The 26,454-nt window shown below is 43.6% G+C and overlaps 3 protein-coding genes across 8 annotated transcripts in view; all 3 read right to left on the bottom strand.

The window, feature by feature from the left end:
* Positions 1-56: 56 nt before the first annotated feature.
* On the bottom strand, positions 57-26,258 carry SPEGNB (SPEG neighbor). 2 transcript variants are annotated; one of them, XM_089520479.1, is made up of 5 exons: positions 26,172-26,258; positions 9,263-9,384; positions 3,690-3,997; positions 1,965-2,106; positions 57-829 (listed from the first exon to the last, which is right to left on the bottom strand). In XM_089520479.1, the coding sequence occupies exons 1-5, from the start codon at positions 26,199-26,201 to the stop codon at positions 691-693; spliced, it is 741 nt and encodes a 246-aa protein (XP_089376605.1). In that variant the 5' UTR covers positions 26,202-26,258; the 3' UTR covers positions 57-690. The 2 variants fall into 2 exon arrangements, with proteins under 2 accessions (XP_089376605.1, XP_089376604.1); XM_089520478.1 differs by lacking the exon at positions 26,172-26,258 and having other exon boundaries at positions 9,263-9,420.
* LOC149314078 (uncharacterized) lies at positions 15,548-16,621 on the bottom strand. The gene has a single exon (XM_089523371.1). It carries the CDS (start codon positions 16,492-16,494, stop codon positions 15,709-15,711), a length of 786 nt encoding a protein of 261 aa, XP_089379497.1. The 5' UTR covers positions 16,495-16,621; the 3' UTR covers positions 15,548-15,708.
* The window catches only part of SPEG (striated muscle enriched protein kinase), a 177,556-nt gene continuing 174,366 nt past the window's right edge, over positions 23,265-26,454 (bottom strand). For all 5 annotated transcript variants that reach the window (XM_089520471.1, XM_089520475.1, XM_089520473.1 and 2 more), the window contains one exon: positions 23,265-26,454. In XM_089520471.1, coding sequence (XP_089376597.1) covers positions 26,250-26,454 — 205 coding nt within the window. In that variant the 3' untranslated portion in view covers positions 23,265-26,249.

Raw genomic sequence — 26,454 nt, 5'->3', positions numbered from 1 at the left:
ATATGTAAGAAATTGGATGCAGTACACACAAGACCTTAGTATAGTCAATTGGCTTTATTGAGTTTCATAGAGCAAGAAAACAGATGAGAAAGAGTCTGGAGGCTCCTGGCATGCTTCATTCATTCTGAAGTGCTGGGGGAAAACTGCTTTCAGGAGATTTCAGGCTTTCATGTCTCCTTGTGTGCCCCTGACCTGGGATGACCAAAGTCTGGCCCTTCAGTTGTTGGACTGCAACTCCCATCAGCCCTATCCAGCATAGCCAATGATGAGAGAAGATGGAGATTGTAGTCTGGTAAGACCCAGAAAGCTGCATGTCCCCCACCTATCTGCCCTAGATATGGGGTGGACTGGTAAAATAATGCCCCCATTGCCTGGGAAATGGATTCGGCCCATGAGCAGTGAGGGGAATTGCTGTCTGCAAGTGAAGGAAGGGAAGATATTGTGCCCCCACGGTGAAGCAGAATTACGCTGAGAAAAGAGCCAGAGATGCAAGGAGAGAAACAAGGGAGGTTCCACTGCATCATCAGGGGACAAGAAGATAGCCTGACAGCACCACTAGAAGAGGAATTAGCTTCTCTTTGCCTAGCTTGTTCCCACAGCTGGGCCGTACAGCACTCTGGACCATACTTGGCAAGAATAGGGAGAAAGTGGGGGTTGGGGTGGGGACCTGTATCGATGGAAAGCTGGAGCTCAAATCACATCAAGACGCGCAAAGGACTGGTCCATGCCCAGGCTGTTCTCCACAAAGATCTCATACTTCCCAGCATCAGCTGGCGTCACCTTTTTGATAGTGAGAGTGGTTGAATCACTGCCAATATTATAGTACACCCTGCAGGAAAGGAAAGCCAGAGGTCTTAAGTTCAGATCTGGGATGTGCCTTATGCACTCCCACTGCCTGCCACCTCCCTCTTACCCGTGTGAGAGGTTGTCCTGAATACCCAGAGCTGCTAGATTAGTGCACTACACTCATATAGCACTGCTATTCCACTTTTACTGCTCTGGCTGCCTCCTGTTGCATTCTGGGATTTGCAGTTTAAGTAGGGGAGAGCTCTTAGGTCTCACTGAACTACAAGCCTCAAAATGGAACAGGAGGCAGCCAAAGCAGTAAAAGTGGAATAGCAGCACTGTAAGAGCATAGTGCAGTAATGTGGTAGGTTGCCTTATGCCTTAGCCTATGCACTCTTCCCCATGCAAAGGAACTCAGGTCCAGTCCGGTCCAGTAAAAAACCCTGAGGAATCACAAGTTAGAACCTAGGATCTTGTGAAAGGAAGCAAGCTTGTGCAACCTGACCACCGCCAGAAGCTCAGGGCAAATTTCTGCTCTTTCAGAAAAACCTGCTAGATACTCAAGATTCTCCTAGAATTCAAAGAATAGCCATGCTAGTCAGTATGTAGAGAGATCTTGTAGCACCTTTGAGACTAACTGAAAGAAGTTGGCATCACGAGCTTTCGTAGACTTAAATCTATTTCCTCAGAAGCATCTTCCTCTCCACCAAAGGCATCTGAGGAAGTAGACTTAAGTTTATGGAAGCTCATGCTGCCAAATTCTTTCTTTCAGTTAGTCTCAAAGGTGCTACAAGATCTCTCTACATAAAGATTCTCCTTAATACCCATGAGAGCTAGACAGAGAAAGAGGAGGAAGAAGAAGCAGAAGGAGGGATTTTTACATTATTTGGAGTCTACATCTCTCTTGGAAAAGTTTCCTTTTGGACTGCAATTCCCAGAATCATCCAGCCACTAGATTCTGGGACCTGTAGTCCAACTTGTATTCCTTTCTGAGGGTTAATTCCAAGCACTGGGATTTTCAGCTGTGGCATCATTCATGCTGATACCTACTTTGCTTGAAGTGTCCATGTGAGTAGAAAAGGAAGGGAAAGTGGGATCCTGACATTAATCTGCCCTTGATGTGCACTGGTTTTGTATAGTTATCCATTCTTACAATCCCAAAAATGGCCTTCACTTACCGATCATCCTCTTCAATATCCTCACCATCTTTGGCCCAGCCGACATCAGGTGCTGGCTCTCCACTGATATGGGCAGTCAGATTAACAGTGCTGCCTTTCTTAGCCTTTGTGCTTTCTGGGCCCTTCTCAATCTTGGCAGGCACTGCAAGACAGCAAGTGAGATATCAGTCAAGGGCCCTTCTTCTGCCTGGGGGAGCAGGGGGGAGGAGTACCTGCAGTGACTACAGCACAAACAGGGAACCTTTCACCCTTCAGATGTCCATAGCTCCCCCAATCTCTGGGCACTGTTCATGACGGGGGGGGGGGGGGACTAGTGTTGCAGGTCAAAATATTTAGAGAGTGAAAAATTTCTTCATATTGCTATTGATTTTGTGCAAAGTTACTATTCTGTACCCTGTTCTGGTGCAGAAAAAAATTGGCATGTTGCCCTAAAGCAAGAAATTGGATCCTTACTGGCTCATGATTGTGGCAATCATCTCTTTGTGATCACTTCTTATCCCGTTAAAGTATTATTGCAAAAAAGTGATGAGCTAATCTTCTGGTTGGTTTTGATTCTAGTGCTGGCGGGTGACTGAGCTGCACTTTACAACCAGGATGTTGTTTATAACTGCTACACCTTGTTGCTGATCTTTGCAGAAGTCCAGGGATGGAAGGACCATCTTACATAGATGGTCATACATGTGGACTCATCTACACGTTGATGACTCTTTGCCTTCTCCAGTTGCTGCATGGCCTTGGGGATCGAGTGGGGGTGATGAGGCAAAAGAGCCTTTGCATGGTTTGCAGAGATCAGGTTAGCAGAAGAAAAAAACATAAGACTTGGGAAGAGGACCCTATTTCTGGCTAAGGCATCCCCTTTCAATTTGCGTCTGAAGATGATCAGGAATGTAAAAGAAGATCTCTCTTGGGTACCAGTCTGATGGATCCATTTCCTTCCCTGAGTAGGCATCACTTGGGGTCTTTTCCCCCTTCAAATCTAGGAGATCTCTTGGAAAAATTACTTTTGGGGGATTGACACTACCAGAATTCCCCAGCAAGCACATCCAGAGCCTTCCTCCCTTCTAGACAGAATTAAACCCTTCCCATATCAACCTTATGAAACCAGAGCAATCATGCTAGAGTTCTGGGAGATGCAGTCCAAAAAGGTAACTTTTCCGATCTCTGGTCTAGGATCATAGAGGAAGTTCACAATTATGTCTAGAAGGAAGGAATGCTATTGCCAGGCTGGGTGCAGGATTTGGGGTGGGGAGTGGCCTTAAAAGGTAGCTTTTCCAAGCTTTAGCCCTTGCTTTGCAAAGGAAGGTCATAGTTCTTTCTGGAAAGTAGAAATGCTGTGGCCGTGCTTGCTCTAGAATTCTGGGTACTGTAGTATTTTGGTTTTGTTTAAATGACTTTTCCAAGACCTAGTGAGGAACCATAGCTAAAGGAAGGTCAGCATTTTCTGTCTAGAAATGAGAAGGGCTATGTCTTGACAGAGGCATGGCTAATGTTAGAAGGAGCTTGGCTTTCTCTATACAAGACACAAAGCTATGAATAGAAATGGGCAGGGCTGTGACTCAAAGGAGCAGAGCAGGCAGTGTTACCTTCCCTCAGTGAGGTGTCCCAAAGGAAAATGCTCTTCAAAGAGGAATGTCTCTAGAATGATTTGGCTGCCCAGGGGGATGGATTGGTCTATGTTTAGCAGGCGAGCATGGCTATGTAAGGGAGGGAAATGGGCCACCTCACCTTCTATAAGGAGGCGTGCTGAATCGAAGCACTCTCCAAAGGGGTTCTTCACGGAGATGGTGTACTTCCCCAAGTCGGGAAGGGCAGCGTCACGCACCACCAGGGCGACAATGTCAGGGTCCTCAAAGACATAACGGTACTTGGGGCCATCCTTGAGTTCCACGCCATCTTTCAACCAGCGAATGAAGGGGTCCGGAAAGGCACTGATGCGGCATTCCAGCTTGGCTGCACTCCCTTCTATCAGCATCACATCCTTGAGGTTCTCCAGCACCCGTGGGGGGCCTTTCTCCTTCAGTTCCTTGCGGGACCTGGTAGTAGACAGAAGTTACACAGCAGCAGAACTCAGATGGTTCCTTTTTTGGATTGCAACACCCAGAATTCCCAGCCAACATGGCCACCAGTCATGCAGGCACTGGAAGCTCCACTTGAAATCCTGCAGCTTCTTGTCTCCTGGTGACAACAGCAAACAGGCCCAGGGCAAGGACCTTGAAGTGAGATCATGAAATACAAATCTTGTGATACAGTAAAACAACCAGAGGTGACACAGTCATACGGACAAATTTTAGTACTAACACACTCAAATGAATTAAAATAAGTATGCATCCTTCAACCAGCTTACCTGACACTCCAAAATTAACTTTATTAAGCTGTAGCTAACTGTTTAATTTTGATAAAAATAGGAACCAATAGAAAATAGGAATATAGAAAATGGCAGAGGGATATGTAGAATCTGATCAATTGAGATAACTAGAAATCTCATTATTGCAGCATTTTGGAATCCTGTTTGTACATAATAATTTACGCTTTCTTTCTGGCAATCTAGCTAGACACTCCTTGTGTCAGTTTATTTAGTCTTATTTTCCCACATCAATTGCAGTTTGTTCCTGCCTCAACAAACTTTTAAATAAACCTAAACCTCTATAAACAATTTAAAATACAACAGACTGATGCAGTGCCCTCTCTCATCAGTATATATTCTCCAACTACAAAGTATTGCATGTTTGTCTGTCTAACATCATCTGTGATGCCAGGGTGACTGTGCGTGTCTCCTTCTTCACCAGTCTCTTCTCTCCTTTTCCACCATTTCTCACTATGATTTCTGCCAGTATAAGAGGAACAATCTCCTCTTATTTACTCCAGAAGTCTGATGACACAGTGGCATGGCAACCCCCAGCACTTGGTTTAATTCTACGGGCCAACATGTTGCCTCACCAGAGTAGATGGGAGTGGATACATCTGGAACCTTCAGAGGAGAAAAGTAGAAGAAAACGAAGGCAGCAGAAGATCATGAATCAAATATTGAAATGGGGACAGGGCCATATGCCAGAAGTGCAGAATAATGTTACAACTGCCCCAAAAGGTTAAAGTTAAATGCAGCATTACTCAGTGGCAATGAGAAATCATCTAGTCTTTTCTTCCCACCCCTCAACACCCAATATCCCCTTCCCCCATACAGTCAGGAAGCCTCGGGACTGCCATTCTGTTGATCTTATAAGCTGGCAAAAATGAGGCTGGTAGGGAAGGTTTCTACATAGGTGTGCTCAGACATGTTTACTTCTCCCTTTTCCTTTCTATCAGAATTGTCTTTCTGTCAGCCAACAACTCCTTTCTTTAAGCAGAAAGCAAGAGTAGACTGGGAGGGGGGTATATTTAACTGGGATGGAAAGAAGGTGGAACACATTTGTTGTCCAGCAGCACATCAAAGGTGGCACGTTGACTCACAGAAAGAAGATGAATAGTGTTAACTGATAGACTGTGGGTATTTGTTGTTGTTACTGTGTGCCTTCATGTTGTTTTCAACTTACAGAGACCCTATTGTGGGATTTTCTTGGCAAGTTTCTTCAGAGGGGGTTTGTCATTGACATCCTCTGAGGCTGAGAGAGTGTGAGGTCACCTAGTGGGTTTCATGGTCAAGCCAGGATTTGAACCCTGGTCTCCAGAGTCATAGTCCAAGTTGAAACCACTACACCACACTGGATCTCTTAAACTGTGGCTAACACCACAATAAAAATACTCGTCTGGTGTCCCTTTTGAAATTTTCCTGTTCTGTTTCTTTTCTCCCCTGTCCAATAGAGCTGGGATCATTAAAAATAGAGGAGGAAGCATTACCCATGAGGAATGTTGGCCTAGATCCCTCTGATACTGAAGTGACCTCTTTAAGTGGAATGACCCAATTTGTTCAGTTTCTGTGGATAATTCCAAGGCAAATGACATGGTCAGCAATAAAGTTGGTTGCTTACTTGATAGTAGTATAGTCTCTATGTTGAACAGAAGAACTCCGGGATAACTAAGGGGTAACTTTTCCAGACTGGTCAGATATATTCAGACATAGTGGTTTTCATTGCGGCACTGCTTTTACTTTCAAGATCCAAACAACATTTCAATCAGTTACTTCAACTTTCCTTGGCATTATTCACATTAGCATTTTGTAACAAGTAGATCCAGGGAGATTTGATGGTGCAATAATGAATCAAAGTTCCCATTATGTTTACCCCTATCGAATCTCTCCGGCACAATTTAACCCTGATGAATTTTACATTATCATTTGTATCAATTTAAATTGGAGTTGCCATTTCGCTGGTTCTCAGTTTTTTTAAAAAAAACAAACCTGTCAATCAAATGATGCACATCTACGTCACACTGTTTGGCCACACACACCCCGGTCAGCCTCAGAAGATGGCAGTGGCAAGCCTCTCAGAGCAATCCTTAGCAAGAAACCCTGGGATAGGTTAACCTTGCAGGGAGTCACACTTTCTTAGATAAGAAACCCTCACGGGTTTAAATGTGGGGTATATATGCAATATAATACTGTATGTATTATACTAGAGCATTAGTTTACACCAACTTGGGAACAGAGTCTGTTGTGGTTTTATTTCTTAGGAAATAGGAAAAAACGACCCCTAATCCACAGCCCCACTGTTAGGGGTTTAAAAAAAAAAAAGGTCAAACAAATCATTTACACCGTTGTCATACTGATGACGTGGGTATTTAAAGGTGCTGTCTACTGTGGCCATACAATAGCAAATATCTGCATGAAATCTGTCATTTTTTAAAAAAGTACACCGTCTAATGGTGTTACCAAGAGAACCCCTCCCTGGCTTTGGTGAGCTCTAGGAATCAGATACTGGTGCAGATAAGGGGCTCATTTTGGCCATTGGTTTTGTATGTATGTATGTATATTAAAGAATAAGAAAGAATAAGAAATAAAAAATTTGAAATAAAATACCCACAATAAAATTAAAGCATTTTAAACACCTTTTAGAGTAACTTTTCAAGATAACTAGTAAATGTTACTAATTTTTGTGTGCCTTCAGGTGGCCCTAAGTTGAATCTTGCACAGGGTTTTCTTGGCAAGATTTGTTCAGGGGGGTTTGCTTTTGCTTTCCTCTGAGGCTGAGAGAATGTCACTTGCCCAAGGTTGCCCTGTGAGCACTCAAATCACTAGACCACGCTGGCCATTACACATTGTACACAACCACAAAGATATAACATTGTTCCCAGTGACTTTATTACTTTTGAAATGCAGTATTGTTAAGCCCTTATTACTTTCCTGCTCAAAACCCTCAAGTCTGCCCTTTAGTACTTCCAGGCGCTGGTAAACACCCATCTTCTCTCCCATTTTGTCATCTCACTATGATGTGGAAGGTTTTGGGAAGTTCAGAGAGGCATTGTCCAGATTCTAGACAATATGGGGAGCTGGAAAGGGAACTCTTGCCATTCTTCAAATTGACAGAAGTATTTTCTTTCTACCAACCACATCCTTGCCCTACCCCAGCCTCTCATTTCTAGATCATCTTTCGCTACTCTCTTGAAGTCTTCCTGGCTGCTTCTCTCACACCCATCTCTCCCTAGGCTCTTTCTTCTTCAGTTCCTCTCAAACACATAATCTCCTTGACCCTCCACTCTCCAACCATTTGTCTAGTCCCTACCACAATTTCTCAAAAATACTTCTCAAGTTTTTCATCACATTTGTCCAAGTACACACAACTGTTATCACTAGAAATATCACCCTGTATGACTATACTCAGTTCTCATTGCCATTCCACTAGCTGCTTACTTTTCCCACATTTTTGACCCAACTCTCTTTCTACATCCATGCATAAAACTTTGTGTTGCTGTTCTCTCCCACCCACCCCAATGCTTTATTAATACTTATTTGTTTATGAAAATATCCTACCTCTTGCAAAGCAATTTTCTAGGCTGTCTTTTACAACACTGCTTCTTAAGCTATCTCAGTGGAGTAAGAACCAGCAATATATTTTTTTCTCCCAAGGTGCCAGGAACTAATATTTTTGTGCCAATTATTTCTTTCTTTCCAGGAAATGTTCCAGCAATGGACCATGGACCAGCACCACTTTGGGGGACCACCATTTTCAGCAGCACCATTTTACAACACATCAAAACAAAATAGAGTCCACACCAATACAGAGGTATGAAAACCAATCAACAGCAGTGTGAAACCATAAAAGAGTGTATCTGCACAGCACAGGTACAGCAGTTTCATACCACTTTAACTACAGTGGCTCCATCCTGTGCAATTCTGGGATCTGTAGTTTGAGAAAGTCTTTAGAACTCTCTGCTAGAGAGCTTTAGTGGAAAAGTTCAGAGTTGTTGAGTTCATCACTTAAGTTCTCTAGCAGAAAATTCCATGTTCCTCATTAGATGACAACACCCATGATTCCATATAAAGCAACAATGACAGTCTCAGCTGTTTGGAATTGCTATAATTGTGCACTGTAGATACAGCTACAGATGATCATTATTCAAAAGCCCGGGAATATGAAAAGCTGATACAATTTTGTATGATAATATGATAGGAGGTCTTCCTGGAGACAGTATTGTATGCTGAGGGTGCAACATCTGAATAGTTCCTGTTTCTTTTTGCCAGCCACCTAGGGCACCTGGAACAATACCTTCTAAAAAGATAGTGATCCTGTGAACAGGTTGGTGTGGAGGTAGATAAGGCTCAAGGCAGCCTGATCCAAGGCTTCAGGAAGTTACAGAAGCCATGGAAACCCACTGGCTGACCTTGAGCAAGTCACATTCTCTCAGTCTCAGAGGAAGTCAAGGGCAAACCTGCTCTGAAGAAACTCTGCCAAGAAAACCCCTTGATAGATTTGCCTTAGGGTCACCATAAGAGAAATGACAAGAAGACATATAACAAAGTGATACTTAAATGTCCCAGGAGTTGTTTGAGCTACATCCAACATGGAATAAACCCATAGGAACAATAGATCATGAATTAGTGCATCCATGAATCTACTGTAGTTAGATCTACTGTAGTTAGCTAGAATTAGCTGTTCTTTATGTTAAAAAAAAAACTACCCCAAACTATGGTGCCCCATGCCAGTTCCAAAAAGGTAAATGTAAACCTAGATTTAAAAAAAACAAGCATAAGCCTCAAAATTGCATGAATCACAATAATTGAATATCGGTTTAAAAAAAAATAAACAAACCCAAAGGTCTCTAAAATTAACTCATAGAGTGCCTTCTCAGAGAATACACTGAATTTCCCACTGTCTTCTCAGTGCCCATAATAGTTTCCTCCTCCTTTCACCTGCCATGCTCCTCACCTGTGCCCACGATAGGAGGCCTGGATGCGGATGGCAGCATTCTGCACCTGAGGGTCATTAATGTCCAAAGTGAATCCCGGTGGAGGAGGAGCCGCAGCCTTCTTGGGGGCAGGTTTGGACATCTGAGGGCAGGAGAGGGGAAAGAGCAGGGTTAGCATCAAAGACAAAATCCCCACATTCTCATGGGATAGGCCCCGCAACCCTCCTTCTTCTCTCTGCCATTATCACTCTTAGTACAAGATGATTCCCACTGACCAACTCAGCACAAGATGATTCCCATACCTCCAGTCTTGTATGGCCTATACCAGGCCAAGAGGTCTAAATGAGCTTCAGGCTCTGTTTTCTGGAATCTGCCAGAGCAAATCACCACTGCAGACCCACTGACAGAAGAGACAAGTTAGGCTACATTCATCTCCCAGCCACCTCCCTCATAACTGCAAACCCCAGTTTAGATATCTCTGAAGCTTCTGATGTCTCCATGGACAGTAGCCCTCAGAGTGAGGTTTAGGGTTCTTAGGAGGCACAGCTCCCTAAAGAGATGGTTAGTCAAGACATGTCTTTGAATACATGTTCTTGGCTCAGAAGGTGCTGGTATGTGCGCTGAGATGGGGCAGGAGTTCTCAGGACCCTGTCTTTGACCCAGGCAGGAGCGGTCTCTTACCGTGAGCACTACCACTTCAGCTCCACTGACAGGGAAAAGGCCACAGCCTCCTCATCCCACTCAAATTTATATCTCTGGAGGGGAGAATTCAGGTCTGTTGGAGCCCCCGCCTGCATTCCTGTCCAGATGTCTCCTTCTTTGGCCAGGGGGGGCCCTCTCCCCTGCCCACTCAGGAATCCTGGGCGTTCCCTTATATAGCCTGTTGCCAGGTACCTGTGAGTATTGGGGCCATGCTGATTCCAGCCCAGTGCTGTGTAATCACATAGGCCAGCCCAGAGGGACTGAGATGGAGCAGCTGCACCATTCCTGCCCTCTGGCTGAGAGACAGAGAAGGGGGCAGTGAGTGAAGAGCAAGCCGAGCCCCTTTCTTTCTTTGTTGCTTGATACCAACACATACATACAGTCTTTGGAGGCCCAGAAAGACTGGGGTGGTGGTAGTGAATGAGGATCTAAGGAGAGTCAAATCATTGGAGGCTGCTGGACAGTTGTACAGGGGGGGATACATTTTTTTGTGCTACAGTGGTCATGATAATTTGGGGATTCTGGGAGCTGTTGTCTTAAAAAGTAAACATTTCCTAGGTTTGAACTTGGCTGCATCCAGATTTAGATAAGTGCAGCAGAATGGCACAAACAAAATTCTCTGACCTCTTTTCTTCATGGCAGCCCCCTGATGCCCTGAAAATGCTATACAAAAGCTACATCCCCTAAATAAGGCAGATCCTGGAGGCAACCCATTGTGTTGTCAGAACAAGCAACTACGTTCCCAGAGCACCAGAGACTAAGCATGCCTCCAGATCTACTCCAATTGCCAGCACTTGCTAGAGTGAGCCATTTCACCTGGCATGATATCAAGAAATGGTTTAATGGTTGCAGCTCACATAATCTGTCTACAAACAATTAAATACATAAATAAATACAGTGGTTATGCTGGGTGCAGGGACTCTAGGAACATTTTCTTTCAGATCGACTGAATTGTACATGAAATTAGAGCTTGGAACAGATTGAATGGGTACTTCATCTCCCAGAATTGCCCAGCCAACATGATAACTGAATAAAAGTAAACAGGTTATGAATTGATTCACATGGAAAACCTTTGGCGGGGTCACCAGACTGTTGTTATTTGCTGTCAAGCCAGCCATATGTTATGAATGAGAGACTAGACAGAGAGAAAAAATTGGAAAATATTGAAAAATTGTAAATTCAAGTGAAAATGCACGACAAAGAGAATCCTGGAGTTATTAAAATCTTCTCTGTTTGGAACTTATTCTTGCAAAATTGGCATGTGTTTGTTTTGTACTGAAAATAGCATTTGCCTACCCAGTTGGCATAAAGAGACAGATACCAAATGTATGGATAAACTAAGAGCTCCTTTGGTAACTATTCAATTTTAATCTGCAATAGAGCTGCTTAGTGTGGTATGTGCTGAAGCAGGTGTAATCTTATCTCCTCTCTGTGCAAAAGTTACAGATGGTTGCTTTGCACAGAAAATATTTGCAGAATATTATTTTCTGTGAAGAAACACTGTTTCAACAGAGAGGCGGGGTAAAAATAAATCTTTTATTATTTATTGATTTAATTAATTAGTTTTTAAAAATCTTTTATTATTTTTTATTATCCATTTTTTTGTAAGTACAGTTATTAATATATCTAAGTAGTTTGTATATGTATACTACATTTATTCAAAAATAATACCAACGTATGTTCCTTTTATTTCTTTTAGATATTCTATCCATGGTTTATTATTTATTTATTTTCTGTGTAAAAACACAAATTTTGTGCAGAAACAAATTTTGTGCAGAATAAGTCTCAGATTGCAAAGGGGCTTCACAAACTGTACTGTCTCACAGTGGAAGGAAAACTGCTAAAATTACTCATTGCTTCCTTTGAGAAGAAAATGAGTGAAGAATTACATCTCTATGAGAGACCTCCAAGAGCCCAGTTATTAAGAGCCCTGCTCAAGTCTTGCAGTCACCAGACACTGGCTTCCTCAATTGAGTCAATCCTCCTGCAATGTGGTTTTCCTCTTTTCTTATTTTGGATTTATCTTTACATTGTTGCCTTTTCTAATGAGTCATCTCATCTCTGGATATGTCCAGAGGATAGCCTCTGAGCATTTTGCCTCTGGTGAGGGTTTGGGGTCATTTATTTTAGTACCCGTAGAACTTTTCCCCAGCACTACATTTCAAATAAATGGGTTTATTCCTGCCAGCTTTCTTCATTGTCCAGCTTCTATAGCTATACACATCTCCTTCTCTAGTAATTGTTGCTTCTGAGTTCCTTTGTTACATTGCATACCAAGAATTATGTTTAGTGCAAGGAGAGTTGTTGTAGTTGCGTGTCTTCAAGTCATTTCCAAATTATGGTGATCACTCATGAGATTTTCTTGACAAGATTTGTTCAGAGGAGATTTACCATTGCCTTTCCCAAGGGCACTAGATCCTGTCTGATCTTGAAAAGTAAGCAGAGTCAGCCCTGGTTAGTTCTTAAATGGGGGACCTCAAGGAGTACCAAGTGCTGTAGGCTATATTTCAGATGAAGGAACTGACAAAACCACCTCTTAGAATTTGTTTAAGAAAACCCCATGAAATCCATAGTGAAGGGTAAAATTTATAATGTACCCTTCTCTTATATCTGTGTCGAATCCTTATTCAGATTATGTGCCTTGCTTGATTTGTATGATTAGTATGATTTGTAACATGTGATTTTAACTAATAAAATAAAAAATAAAATAAAATAAGAAAACCCCATGAAACTAATGGGATCACCACCAGTCAATAGACAGCTTGAGGGCAGAACCTGGCATAGTGAAGTGGTCATTCTATGTTTTTCCAAATGGCAAATTAGCAGTTCAACCTACTTTGACTAGCATTAAGAATGCATTTAATGATTTCATTGGGCTTGGTGGTTACCAGTCCTCTGACTGGTAACAAATCCTCAGATTTTTACCAGTCACTCACCAATACACTCACCTTTTAGCCAGTGGGATTTCCCCTAATTTGGAGATAAAAAGAAAGGGGGTAGGGGAAATCTATTTCTACTCTCTGTATCCCTGGTGGTGGTGATTTGTTGAATTAATGATAGGCTGACAGGCCTTACTGAACTAGTGGTATGACAGTCGCTGTTGTTAATTGCTTTCAAATTGGCTTTGACATTGGCAACCCTATGAACGAGAGACCTCTAAGACACCCAGATATTCACAGCCCTATGATGTAGTTGTTGTTGTGTGTCTTCAAGTCATTTCCGACTTATGGCAACTCTAAGACAAATCTAGCATGGGATTTTCTTGACAAGATTTGTTCAGATGTTTGCCATTGGGTTTGCCTGAGGCTGAGAGCATATAACGTGCCCAAGGTCACCCAGTGGGTTTCATGGCAGAGCTGGAAATATAAGCTTAGTCTCCAGAGTAATAGTCCAAAACCCAAACTACTACATCATGCTAGCTATGGCTGTATAGAACCCTAATGTTTTCATTCCCTGTTCTAAATAGATCTTGGGGCTCTGAAGCAGTCTTATTGCATTTGTTGAACTATATTCAGGACTGGACATAATGTTATTTTGCCCACTTTGTGTATCTTTAAAATGGAAAGGCAAGGAAAATGTTTTAATAAATAAGATAAAATAGTAAAATGCCAACATTATATTTTAATAGATTTTTCTTTTTAAAAAAGCCAGATGTAAGACTCTTACCATAGGTTATACTATAACCTGTGAAATTTAAAAGATGCACGCTGTATCTTTTATACAAAGGGATCTTATAGCACCTTTTATGTTTTAAGTACGGTGGCTCTCCTTTTAAGTCTAGATTTATTTGAACCTGTCTTTAGTGTCGATGGAATAGCACATTTTCTTTCATGCAGGGCCATGCAAGGGGTAGGGGAATGTTGGGCCCTCTATATAGAAAAGCTGAACTCCCGTCAGCTCTAGCCAAAATAAATAATGGTGAGGGATGGTGGAAGATGCAGTCTAACAATATATGGAGGACCTCACCTGGAAAGAGCATCTGCAGTACAGGAAACTGTATAAAAGGGAGAAATTTATCAGGTTGTGCTTTTCCCACACAAGATTAATATGATGAGAAAAGCCATATCTGGCAGAATGGTCTTCTCTGTGCAACAGGTGGACATCTGATTTAGACCAACCAATGCTTAATCCAGGGCCCTAGGATGCTATGAGGCTTGTTGCTTCCAGAGCAATCCATGCAATCCAGTGAACTGCTGTATTAGTCATTATTGAAAAGTCCAGCTGGTCACATTAATAGTCCATAGTTAGCAATCTTGACTCTGAGGAAGGAGTCCTGCCTGTACTGTAAAATAATCCTTTGATTATATAAACAGCATATCATATTTCAGAACAGGAAGAACAGCTTCCGTATCATTGCAAACCTTCCCTAGATGAAAGCAGTCCAGAATTGGAAGTTCTGTGATCTCAAACATCCTGTCACTGATTTGCTCAGAGACTGTGCATGTTAAACTCAATGAGCCTTATCACACGGAGGGTTTTGCAGCTTTTTGCAGCTCAGTTCTGGGGTGGGCAGGAAAAGAGAGACAGAAATTCGGGCCTGGAAACCCCGGCTCAAGTCTGAATGACCCCAATTTAAACCAGTTTGGAGCCCAGGTTATTTCTGAATGTGAATGGGCCCAGAGATGAGGCAATGTAGTGTTAGTGAATTTTTTTGTAAATGAAGCCTCAGCACTAGTGGGAGAGGAAAAAGTCATTGCAGCTTCAAAAGAGAAGGGTGTATAGTACTATATGAGAGGCACGTCAGAATGAATATGTTCTTGAAGGAAAACTACATCTGTGTGCTTAACGATTAGAAGACACAATGGGCTTGTTGCTGCTTCAGAAACTAGAATGAGTATCAATGGATTCCAATTACAAGAAAGGCGATTCCACCTAAACATTTTGTTGTTAACTACAGTAAAGTTGATCTCAACTTGTAATGAAATATGACTGGAAGACCTCCAAGTCCCCCTGTCTTCATCCACCCTGCTCAGTTCTTGCAGACTCGGGGCTGTGAGGGCTCGAATGTGGTCATGCTCTCTTCCTGCTGCCCTCCACATTACCAACTATTATTGTCTTTTCTTGGGAGTCATGTCTTTTCATGATATAGCCAAAATACAACAGCCACTTAAACGTTAGGAAGAATTTTTTGACTGTAATGTCTGTTTAATTGTGGAATAGACTGGCTCAGAGGAGTATATCACATGGGGCTTTTGGGGGATTTTTGGAGCTCAGATCCGGGGTGACTGCGGGTCCACAGTGCGAATTCATGTTATAACGTGAATGTGTTATCAGATGAGAATCCTTTCTATGGGCGCTCCTTCCATGGCGCTTCTGGATTGATTCCAAAGTGACCCTTCATTTTGGTAAAATCGGAAAAAAGTGAATTCACAGAATTTGCTTTCAAGCTCACTTTGATTTCACTTCGAATTGGTCTGGTGTGGAAGATCACTCCAACGTCACCCCCCTTGGTCCCCTGTGTCCTACTCCTCCATTCCACTCTTCCTCCTTCATGCCATCTCCTCCTCTCTGCCACCCTGCGACCTATCCCATCATCCCCTGCCTTCTCCTGCATCCGAACCCTGGCCCCAGTGACCCCTGTAAATAATAATAAATAAAAATTTTATTTCTATACCGCCCTTCTATAAACCAAGGTGGTGTACAACATACATAAAATACATGGCATATCATATACATCTACAAAGCACATATACCATATAACTAAAAACACAGTCCATTGAACCATTCCAGCCAGCTTCCACTGCTGACGTGGGGGGGGGGAGGGTTAATCGGGGCTTGTATCAGAGAATACTTGCTTAAATAAAAAGGTCTTCAGCCCCTTTCTAAACTGGGCCAGGGAGGTGGCCGAGCGGAGCTCAATGGGCAGAGAATTCCAGAGGGTAGGGGCCGAGATGGAAAAAGTCCTCTTAGAGGTAGAGGTTAGTCTGGCCCCTGGAACCCTCAATAGCTGCTGCCCTGATGTTCTGAGAGTGCAGGGTGGATTGTATGGGGAGAGGCGGTCCTCCAGATATCCTGGGCCCAAGCCACTTAGGGCTTTATAGGTAATGACCAACACCTTGTATTGCGCCCGGAAGTGAATAGGCAGCCAGTGCAGATCTTTAAGCACTGGTGTTATATGGCTGGCTCTGGATATGCCAGTAACCAGTCTGGCTGCCATATTCTGTACTATTTGTAGCTTCCAGGTATGGTACAAGGGTTGCCCCATGTAGAGCACATTGCAGAAATCCAAGCGAGAGGTTACCAGAGCATGTACTACCGTTTCAAGGTCCCTCTGGCCCAGGTAGGGACGCAGCTGGCGTATCAGCCGAAGCTGATAACAGGTGCTCCTGACAGTCGCATCCACCTGTGATGTAAGGTGGAGCGACGAGTCAAGGAGCACCCCCAGACTGCGTACCGAGTCCTTCACAGGAAGCGTGATCCCGTTCAGGACAGGTGGAACCACCGCCATCCCCGGGCCAGGAGAACCTATCATGAGCACCTCCGTTTTCTCTGGATTCAGACTGAGTCGGTTTTCCCTCATCCAGCCCATTACCGACTCCAGACAGGCCATGAGAGGAGAGATGCCATCCCCAGTCACTGCATCAGTCGGAGACTCCGGATGATCTCTCCCAGCGGTTTCATGTAAATGTTGAAAAGCATGGGAGACAAAATGGCTCCTTGAGGGACCCCAGATATAAGGGCCCTCTTATCAAAGCACACGTCTCCCAGCTGCACCATCTGGAACCTCCCAGAGAGGTAGGATCGGAACCACTGGAGCGCAGTGCCCCCGATTCCCACCTCTGCTAGGCGCTCCAGAAGGATACCATGGTCAATAGCAGGGGTAGGCAACCTGCGGCCCAGCGAGGCCTTGGGACCGGCCCCAGCCCGGTCCTGCCGCCGATTGCCGCCAGGGCCTTTGGCGTCTCGCGCGAGGGGCATGGTGGGGCAATTGTCTATAGAAGCCTCAGAAACATGCATTTATCTTAACATTTTTTTAAAAAATCAGCAAATTTTTTCGTGTGTCCTCCATTTTTTAATTAAAAAGTGCCCTCCATTTGAAAATTTTGTCCTACATTTGTCCTGGTTTATTTATTTATTTAATTTTTAAAATTATTTAATTATTTATTTTTGGGCTTCGGCCCCCCAGTTGTCTGAGGGACAGCAACCCGGCCCCCAGCTCAAAAGAGTTGCCTACCCCTGGTCAATGGTATCGAAAGCCGCTGAGATGTACAAGAGCACCAACAGGGACACGCTTCCCCTGTCGATGCCCAGACGGAGATCATCGACCAAGGCGACCATGGCCGTCTCAACCTCATAGCCCGCCCGAAAGCCGGTTTGAAATGGGTCCAGATAATCCGTTTCATCCAAGATCGATTGAAGCTGGATTGCAACCGCCCTCTCGATCACCTTCCCCAAAAATGGCAGTAGCGAGACTGGCCGGTAATTATTATGCATCAGGGGGTTGAGGGAGGGCTTTTTAAGCAGCGGTTTTACTACGGCCAATTTTAAGCTTGCTGGAAATTGCCCATCCCTCAGAGATGTATTTATGATCCGGTGTAACAGTGAAGTTACCACCGGTCCCCCCTGAGCCGCTAGCCATGAGGGACAGGGATCGAGGGAGCAGGTTGTCTTCCGAACACTTCTAAGGATCTTGTCCACATCATCGGTACTGACCGACTCAAACTGATCCAGTTTAATGGAGTCCACGGAGGCTCTGGATACCTCTACTCTAGGTTCTGCCCTAACGCCGGCGTTAAGACCTTCGCTTATCCGAGAGGTTTTATCCGCGAAGAAGTTGTTAAATTGGTCACAGCAGGCCTTAGAAGGTTCAAGGATCTGGTTCAGGGCAGGAAGGAGCTGAGTTAGCTCCCTGACCACCCTGAACAACTCTGCTGGACGCGACTCCGCGGACGCAACACGCGCACCATAGAACGAGTTCTTAGCTGCTCATATCGCCTCTCCGTAGTCCTCCAAAAGGCGGTCTAGGAGAGCCTTGTCGGCTAAGCGTAGGTGTTTCCGCCAGCGATGCTCTAGCCGTCGCAGAACCCGCTTCCTCGCCCGGAGATCTTCCGTGTACCAGGGCTTTCGTTTGGAAGCAGGCCTGAGAGGGCGCTTGGGAGCGATACTGTATATAGCCTTAGAAAGACCGGTATCCCAGATACCGGTCAGGGCATCAACAGAGTCGCCGTCATTTCCAACCATGTGCCCCTCTAAGGCTTCCTGGAACCTTTTGGGTTCCATCAGCCTTCAAGGGTGGACCATTCTAATAGGTCCACCACCCCCGGCTTTAGGTGTGCATTTCTACATCACAGAGAGTTGGATAGGATAGCCCTTGTGACTTCTTCAAGCCCTAAGATTCTATGTGTCTGTTATTATGCTGGGACCAAAGTGATTATCTGGGAGAAAAGTCAAGCGATATCAGGTCTGAAAGCTTCATTCTGCCAAATCAGGCTTACATTATGTGTTGGTTCATATTTGTCTGAATATTTGGTTTGTTCATGGGCCCTTGATTTAGTTCTGAGGCAAATTCAGCTATTTGGACCTAGGCTAAATTCAGTCCAGATTAATTTGGACCCAGTCGGAGCCAGTTCAAACTAAGGGCAAGTGGGAAAATAGATATCATTGCCTAAACAGATGTGCACACACACTCATAAATTAATAAATTAAAAAGAAAGGTAAACAGAAGATTCAACTATGCCATTCAACAAGACAAAGGGAAATTAAAAGAGAAAAATGGAGACCAAATGAGATAGCAATTAACAGCTGACTATCATGACCACAGCTCTTTCATGCTTCTTTCTGCTACTAAAGGAGCTAAATCTAGCAAATAGAGAAGCTAAGGTGATAACTTACTTCAGTGACCTCACACCTTACTCAGGTCCAAAATAGACTGCAAAAGTAAGCCAGTTTGAGACCGCTTTAACTGCCATGGCTCAATGCTAGGGAATTCAGAAAACTGTAGTTTAAATTACAGTTCCCAGGATTCCCTAGCACTGAGCCAGGGCATTTAAAGCAGCCTCAAACTGGATTATTTCTGCAGTGAGATTTGGACCACAATCCCTCCTCATAACAACTGTGATTGGAGAGTGTTGGTGCTATTCTTGCCCAGATTTCACAATAGACAGTACCAGTTGGTCAGGCCCCATCTGACCAAACGGGAGGAATTTCTCTTAAAATTCGAATGAAAAGAAAGTGGGGTCAGAATGCATTCACTTAAAGTCGCTAGTTTTGCGCAATTACGTGAATACGCATTGCATTCGAACTGGCTCCCTATTGCCCGAAAATAGCATGCCATTGCCCCAATTTGTGTGTGGCAGTCTATCACGCAATAACATGAAACCACATGATTGCATTCGGACTGACTTCCCATTGCCCAAATTTGTGTGTAGTGGGTTATCACACAATAACATTAAACCCCATGATTGCATTCAGATTGCCATCAGATTATACTTCCAATTCCCCTTGTCTGATAAACTCCATTGTGTCCAGTTCTGGGCACCACAATTTAAAAAGGATGTGGAGAAACTGGAGCGTGTCCAAAGGAGGATGACCAAAATGGTGAAGGGTCTGGAAACCATGTCCTATGAGGAACAACATAGGGAGCTGGGGGTGTTTAGCCTGGAGAAGAGAAGGTTAAGAGGTGATATGATAGCCCTGTTTAAATATTTGAAGGGATGCCATATTGAGGAGGGAGCTAGTGTGTTTTCTGCTGTTCCAGATACTAGGACCCAGAGCAATGGATGCAAGCTACAGGAAAAGAGATTCCGCCTCAACATTAGGAGGAACTTCCTGATAGTAAGGGCTGTTCGACAGTGTAACACACTCCCTCAGAGTGTAGTGGAATCTCCTTCCTTGGAAGTCTTTACACTGAGGTTGGATGGCCATCTGTCGGGGATGCTTTGATTTAGATTTCCTGCATGGCAGGGGGTTGGACTGGATGGCCCTTGTGGTCTCTTCCAACTCTATTATTCTATGATTCTATGAAGGTAAGGAAGTTGCATTTGTGTGCATTTGTTTAGGTATGTTTAACTCCCATCATCCCCACTTGGAATGGTCATTGCTGTGCTGCCTGGGGAGAATGAAACTAATAGTGCAGTATAGGATGCTAGGTTGGGAAATGCTGGTGTAGGCCCTAGAGGTGTTCCACAGCTACAGCTGGCAGAAGGTTCAGGGAAACCCTGGTCCAATTTGGCATGGTATGTGTGAGAAAGAGGGAGACCCCTGTTCATTATGTTGTGAGAAAAATGAAAGGCTGTTCTCTCGCCTCACATTTTAAAACAGGGTTGTAGTAATATGGATTAAGATTGCTATCGTTATCTCATTTATTCTGAGATAAATTTTCTACGTATGAATGTGACAAAGGAAGGGATCATCGGTGATACCCAAAACCACCCTGAAGGCATCAGAACCTGTTTGATCTTGAAAGCTAAGTGGGGTCAGGCCTGGTTAATACCTGGCTTAGAGACCACCAAGGAATATTAGGTGCTTCAAGTTAAATTTTAGAATAAGGCTACAGCAAACCACTTCTGAGTATGCCTTGCCAAAGAAAACCCTATTAAATGAATGGCATTACCATAGGTTGACAGGTGATTTGATAGATTCATAGAATCATAGCCATGCATGCAAGCTAGGAGAAAATCCAGGATAGGCCACCATCATCCCAAGCACACAGTCTTGCTGGCGAAACATCAGGAAGAAATTCTTCTAGAACATGGCCACATAGCCCAAAAAACCCACAAAAAACTATGGCTGCCGGCCATGAAAGCCTTCGACTTAATAATTTGCCTGGCTTTGGCTTCTGTGCAACTTGAGTGGAGTAAAGCAGGGGGGAAATATACAGCTGTGCCTTCAAGCCCTTGCTCACAAGCCTGGTGTCAAAGGTTGTCAATGATGGGTTGCCTGTTGGGAGATCTATTGGCAAGAACCTCCTAGATGGCTCCTCTTCTCCTCACCATTGCTGCAACCTGATTGTTAACCTACCTTTCACTCTGCCTGAGAAGGAGTGAGCAAAATAGTGGTGGAGAGATTGAAGAGAAGTAGCTGCCATGGTCTGCCTGCTCCCTGGTTCTCTGCTTGGCAAGGAAGCAGGTGGTGGAAGTGATGAGGAAGAAAAAGAAGGGCAGCAATGTGTGACAGGTGCTGAAGGGAAAAGTTCACTGAGCAAGGAAAGGAGAGTTGGAGAGGTCTTCCTCAAGGGCCCCACAAGAACTGGAGCCATCTGTGCTTACTCAATTTCAGTTACAGCCTCCGGAAAGTATTAGACAGGCTTGCAGAATGTAAGTATATGAGTGTGCCTGGAATTGGGGGAAATGAGGAGTTTGTTCCATAATTCAGAATGCAGAATAATGGTGTGCAGAATTCATTAGAAAGATAGAGCAAACTCATTCTGAATGTCAGTCTTTATGGAAGGAGAGTAGAACCAGCCACACACAGAAAAGAATGTCAAGGTTTGCAGAGGTATCTTCCCAGAACTTAAAGGGGTAAAATTCCATATGTTTGTATGGAGGAGAAACAAAAATAGCCTACTGGGCATCTTTACTGGTCCTAGAATATTGAGTATCCCTCCAAGCTGGTGGTGATGGGAATGGTCAGTGAGAGGGGTAATGGAACAGAGAATTTTGAGGAAGAGCACAGTTGGCTGGCTGAAATGCTGGACAGGAATTCTGTATGTTGCAAATGTAGTGGTCCTAATGGCATACTGCAACTGTTTCTGCGCTGCTGTATGGTGATCCATGCTGTGGTAATCCCCTCACCTGGATTACTGTGATGTGTTGTAGATGAGACATCCTTTGTAGACTATTCAGAAGCTTCAAATAGTGTGGAACACAGGTGTCAGGATTTCAACCAATGTAGCCAGGTGAGGATGGCATTACACTACTTCTTATAGAGTTATATGTGCTACTTATTCACTTCCAAGCCTAGTCCAAAAACAGGTACTACCCAAATACCTGACAAACTAGGAAGACATCTTTTCCTATGTCATCCTCCTGGCTCATATGATATTCAGAGAATCTTCTTCTTTTACCAGGAAAAACCTCTCTCTCTGGTGATACTCTATCTCTGGAATGCTAGGAAATCTAATGACCCCAGTACCAGATTGAAAATTCTTTAACACATTTAAAATAATTTTGCTGGTTTGTTTAGCTTATATATTGCTTTTATGCATTTGTTTTGTTTGCTCTGGACTATGTTACTATAATAAGACTTATGTTGTTTACACTGTTTCCTTGATACTCTAAGATAAAGGGCAGGTTAAAAATATTTTTAATAAATAAACTCTAATGAAAAACATCTCCACCCTCCTCTCTTTGGAAAAAAAAACAACCCTCGAGTCTCTAAAAATCTCCCAGGCTTCAGTTCAAACAAAAAAGACAATGTGTACAGATTGCATCTAAAATACAGGAGCTGGTGTTTGGATTTTTAACATTTCGTCTTTGTAGTGCCACCAGTTTCCCTCTGCTTTTATACTGCAGGCATATACAGTATTTGAGTTTACAGTGAAAGCTGATTTTTGCTTCTATCTACCAATATCAATTCCAAGGACAAAAACTCTTACTGTCAGAAAGTTCTTCCTAATGTTTAGGTGGTATATTTTTTCTTGCAATTTGAATCCATTGGTTTGTGCCTCTGGAGCAGCAGAAAACAAGCTTGCTCCATCTTCTGCATGACTTCCTTTCAGGTGTTTTAAGATGGCTGTTACATGACCTCCCTCTTCTTCAACCTAGACATATCAAGCTCCCTACGCTGTTTTTTAATAAGGACTAGTTTTCAGATCTTCTGTCATCTTGACATTCCTTCTTTGTCCATATTACAGCTTTATACACACACACACACACACACACACACACACACACACACACACACATATATATATCCTTGAACTGTGGTAACTGGATAGAGTGTTCTAGATGTGTTCTGACCAAAGCAGAAAGGAATGGAATAATTGCTTTCCTTGATCTAGACACTATACTCGTGTTGATGCAGCCTAGAATTATAATGGTTTTTGGATTGTTGCATCACACTATTGACTCATGTTTAGCTTATGGTCTGCTATAACTCCATAATCCTTTTCACCTGTATTGTTGTCAAGACAGGTGCCTCTCATACTATATTTGTGCATTTAATTTTTCCTGGCTATGGCAGTACAAGCAATTTCAAAATGTGTTACAGTGCATTACCACTGTTACAATTAGACACATTTAAATATATCCAGAGACTAGCCAGCTGGTGGTATGCATGTTTGCAACCAGTGTGGCATTGGAAATGAGTAACCACCTTTTTAAACTGTATGGACTTCTCTTCTGTCACCTCCCAGCTTTCTTAGGGACCACACAGAGCCACTGGGATTATACACTGCATTTATTTTGACTCGGGCTGCTTCCACACAAGGGGTTCGGTGTGGAATTTCCATTCTCATTCACAGTGGTAGAGAGGGGAAAGGATTACATGATGCCATCATCCATTTTCCAATGTCTTCCCAGTGCTGCCGCCAGCTTTTATAAAACCAACTTTTTTTTCTTAAAGAAGGTTGAAACGAAAAGAATGTAGATGACCCTCATCAGTTATACAAGGCAGAGGTCTCATATGGGCAGTGATACAACAGCTGAGCTTAGAAAAGTTATGTTTATGGACTCCAACTCCCAGAATTCCTAGCCAACATGTCCCCTGACAGAAAGCTATAGTCCCAACATGTAATTTTCCAAAACTTTGCCTATAAGGAAAATGAAACGGTCACAGTTCAGCACATATTCATTATGTCCTTAGTGGTGTGCACCATTTTATAACCCCATTAAAATATTTTTTAAAAAAATCAGTCTTTTGCTTAGAGCTAAAAATGTTTTTCTCTTTGTATATATTTAAAATTTTAACATAATACTGTCCAAAAGAAAATACTCTAGTGGTAAAACCCTTTCTGGCCGCAACCTATTTTTTTGGTTATTTTAAGACTTCCAGTCTATGCTTCTGAGTCACGTTTCCTCACAAAATATTAGCCACATACTGTTTACTTAAAAAGAAAGAATGCTATAGTGCTACAATACTAAATTTGAAATTAAAGGAGAAAACCATTTTCAATCAATTTCATTTTACCAATGTGTACCTTTCCTCCATAATGAAACAGTTCCAATGTTTACTTCCAGTCAAAAAAAAAAGCTAAACAATTTAGGTTTGTTGATATTTCAGGGATACTAATCATATGTCTACATTAATAAGTGCTTAGCACTAAATAAATAATTGATTTCTATTTTAGTTAAGAATTCCAGGAAGTGGATTTCGTTGTTCATACCCAAGTGGCTGTTTAGGTAAACTGAACCTTTTATTTCATCACACAGCTAAGTCACACCCATTAGTATGGAAAGAATGTAGCACGTTATATAGAAAATGTGCAACAACCCTCATAGTGTGGCAAGTCAACTACAGTTCAACTTGCATCTTACTGTAGAACAGCAATAATTTATTAGAGAAAAGGCCTATCTGAAAGCAGCCCCAGTTGCTTTGCTTGTTCTTGCCAGAGGGAAACTAGCATCCCCATAATCCAAAAATATTGGACAAAGGGGGTTAGGGTGAAGGAGAAACAAGGGACAGAGATGGGGAACTACAGTCATTAATTCCCACAACCAAGATAGGGCAGATTAATTGTATTCATGCTGTAGGTCTTGGGTCCTGGCTGTACCCTTGGGTCTCTCTGCTCAACTGATAGAAGTCTCTACCATTCCTCTGCCTTACCAATCCAAGTTTCTATTTCCTAGGTGCCCCACATGCTCCGGAGTGTCTGAAGCTATAAGAATATATAGACTAATTCTCATCATGGATGGACACTACTCAAGACCAGGTTGGGTAACAAAACAGAAAGTCTTCAGCCTGGGTCCTAATTCCCATGGCTTTTGAAGTGGTTTCCTTAGCGCACTTCTGCCAAAGCAGAGGTACAACTAACTCCCATAGGCAGCCCAAGGATAAGTGGTGGAAGAGGTAAGATAGATACAGGACTCACTCAGTTTTTCTATATATATATAAAACTGACCCACCACCAGAGGCATAATATATGTGCTAAGAAGGCCAAATGCATGCTTAACAGGTCAGGGAAAAGGCTACATTTTGAACCACAAATACCAGAATTCTTCTCAAGCCACATGGCCATTGGTCAGACTGGAAAGGATTCTGGGAGTAGTAGTCCAAACTCTGGTGCCTAACTGCAGAAGGAGAAGATGCATAACTCTAGAGGCTCTGAACCTCTTTGTATGGGATTCATTTTGAATGGTGTGCAGGTTCCAGGATGGAATTGGGAAGGTTCCTCTATGTAAATATTATGAGGCTGGGGAGGGTGTGTTTGAAGTACATACACAATTCAGGAAGGTGTGATGGGAGGAAAAGGTGTGTGTCTTCTGCACAAAACAGGCCCTAGTATGTGCATCTGTGTTAGGAAAGCATGTGAAAAAATGCAGGGAAGTCAGCAGGAAAGTGCTAGGCATGCTGGGACAATGGCCATGCAAACAGGAAGGGACTGCTGGTCTTACACTGTTGACTTCTTCTTGACTTATAAATAGTAGTAACAAATGTGCAGGAAACCCAGGAACATGGCTAGCACTCCTTTACTTCTCCCTAACCTTGCCATTCCTTGTTCTTGCCTGCTTTCCTAGGTGTGAGCTTATTCTGTCCTTAATGAATACCCCCACCCTACCCTCAGGCTCTGCCTTGAGGAACAGAAACACCCATTGCAGTGAAGAACCATCCCATCCCAGTGGTGGACTGTCAGTTGCTGCTAAGCCTCCACTCTGCAAGGTTCCAAGGTTGATCCCTCTTTTTCTTGTCCCAGCTCAGGTTGATGGGTTTAAAAAAGGGAAAGATGTCTCATGCCCCACACCTGGCTGCAGGCCCCAAGTTTAGGATCTGCTCTTAGTTTAAAAAAAAAATGATTGGTTGCACCAGACCTACACAGAGTAGAGTGGCAGCAATTTTAGGCACAATACAGAGGGGGCCTGTGGAAGCCCTGAGGGAGGAGTTATTTTGAGGAGGAAACACCAAGGCATTGGCCTCCACCCTGGCACTGCTTCAAGGCCTCTTGTATTTCCCAGAGCAAGTCACCCTTTGCTGAACCCACCCACCCCCCAGTTAGTAAATCTCGTCTGCCCTTTTCTGTCATCAGACACTGTTTCACTCCCCTCTAAGCCAGGAGCTGGCTGGGCAAAGTGAAGAACAGCGGCCAGTGCTGACGACTTTCCCTGCTCCATGAGGTATATCGACCAGTCTCACCCTGGCTGGGTGGACGGGTGATTGGCCCATCACGCCCCCTGCTGGAATGTTCTGTGGCTCCTCCGGCAGGGCAGGCGGCTAGGGCATGTGGCTGCTGACGCCATGGTAGGAGCGCAGTAAGACCTTATGCTTGGTGGCCACCTCGCTGCGGCGACGCTGGTGCTCCACCAAAAACTCTTTCAGGCGACTGGTGGTGAAAGTGAGGGTCTGGCGCCGCAGCTTCATCAGATAGGCATCCTGGAGCCAAGGGTTGGCAAAGCAGTCCTTGAGAGTGGGGCGGCTC

This window comes from Sceloporus occidentalis, unplaced genomic scaffold (assembly GCF_023333645.1).
Source record: "Sceloporus occidentalis isolate IW3139 unplaced genomic scaffold, rSceOcc1.0.p SCAF_4, whole genome shotgun sequence".
Classification (NCBI taxonomy): domain Eukaryota; kingdom Metazoa; phylum Chordata; class Lepidosauria; order Squamata; family Phrynosomatidae; genus Sceloporus; species Sceloporus occidentalis.
Note: the sequence above shows the minus strand (reverse complement) of the source record. Positions and strands in the feature narration are given on the sequence as shown.

Excerpts from the sequence above, each read along its gene's own strand:
- SPEGNB (XM_089520478.1), bottom strand. The coding sequence starts at position 9,420 with ATGCTAACCCTGCTCTTTCCCCTCTCCTGCCCTCAGATGTCCAAACCT. Across the intron at positions 3,998-9,262 it reads GCCTCCTATCGTGGGCACAG|GTCCCGCAAGGAACTGAAGG; the intron begins GTGAGGAGCATG and ends GTCTACTACCAG. Across the intron at positions 2,107-3,689 it reads AGCACGCCTCCTTATAGAAG|TGCCTGCCAAGATTGAGAAG; the intron begins GTGAGGTGGCCC and ends GCTGTCTTGCAG.
- LOC149314078 (XM_089523371.1), bottom strand. The coding sequence starts at position 16,494 with ATGGCCTGTCTGGAGTCGGTAATGGGCTGGATGAGGGAAAACCGACTC.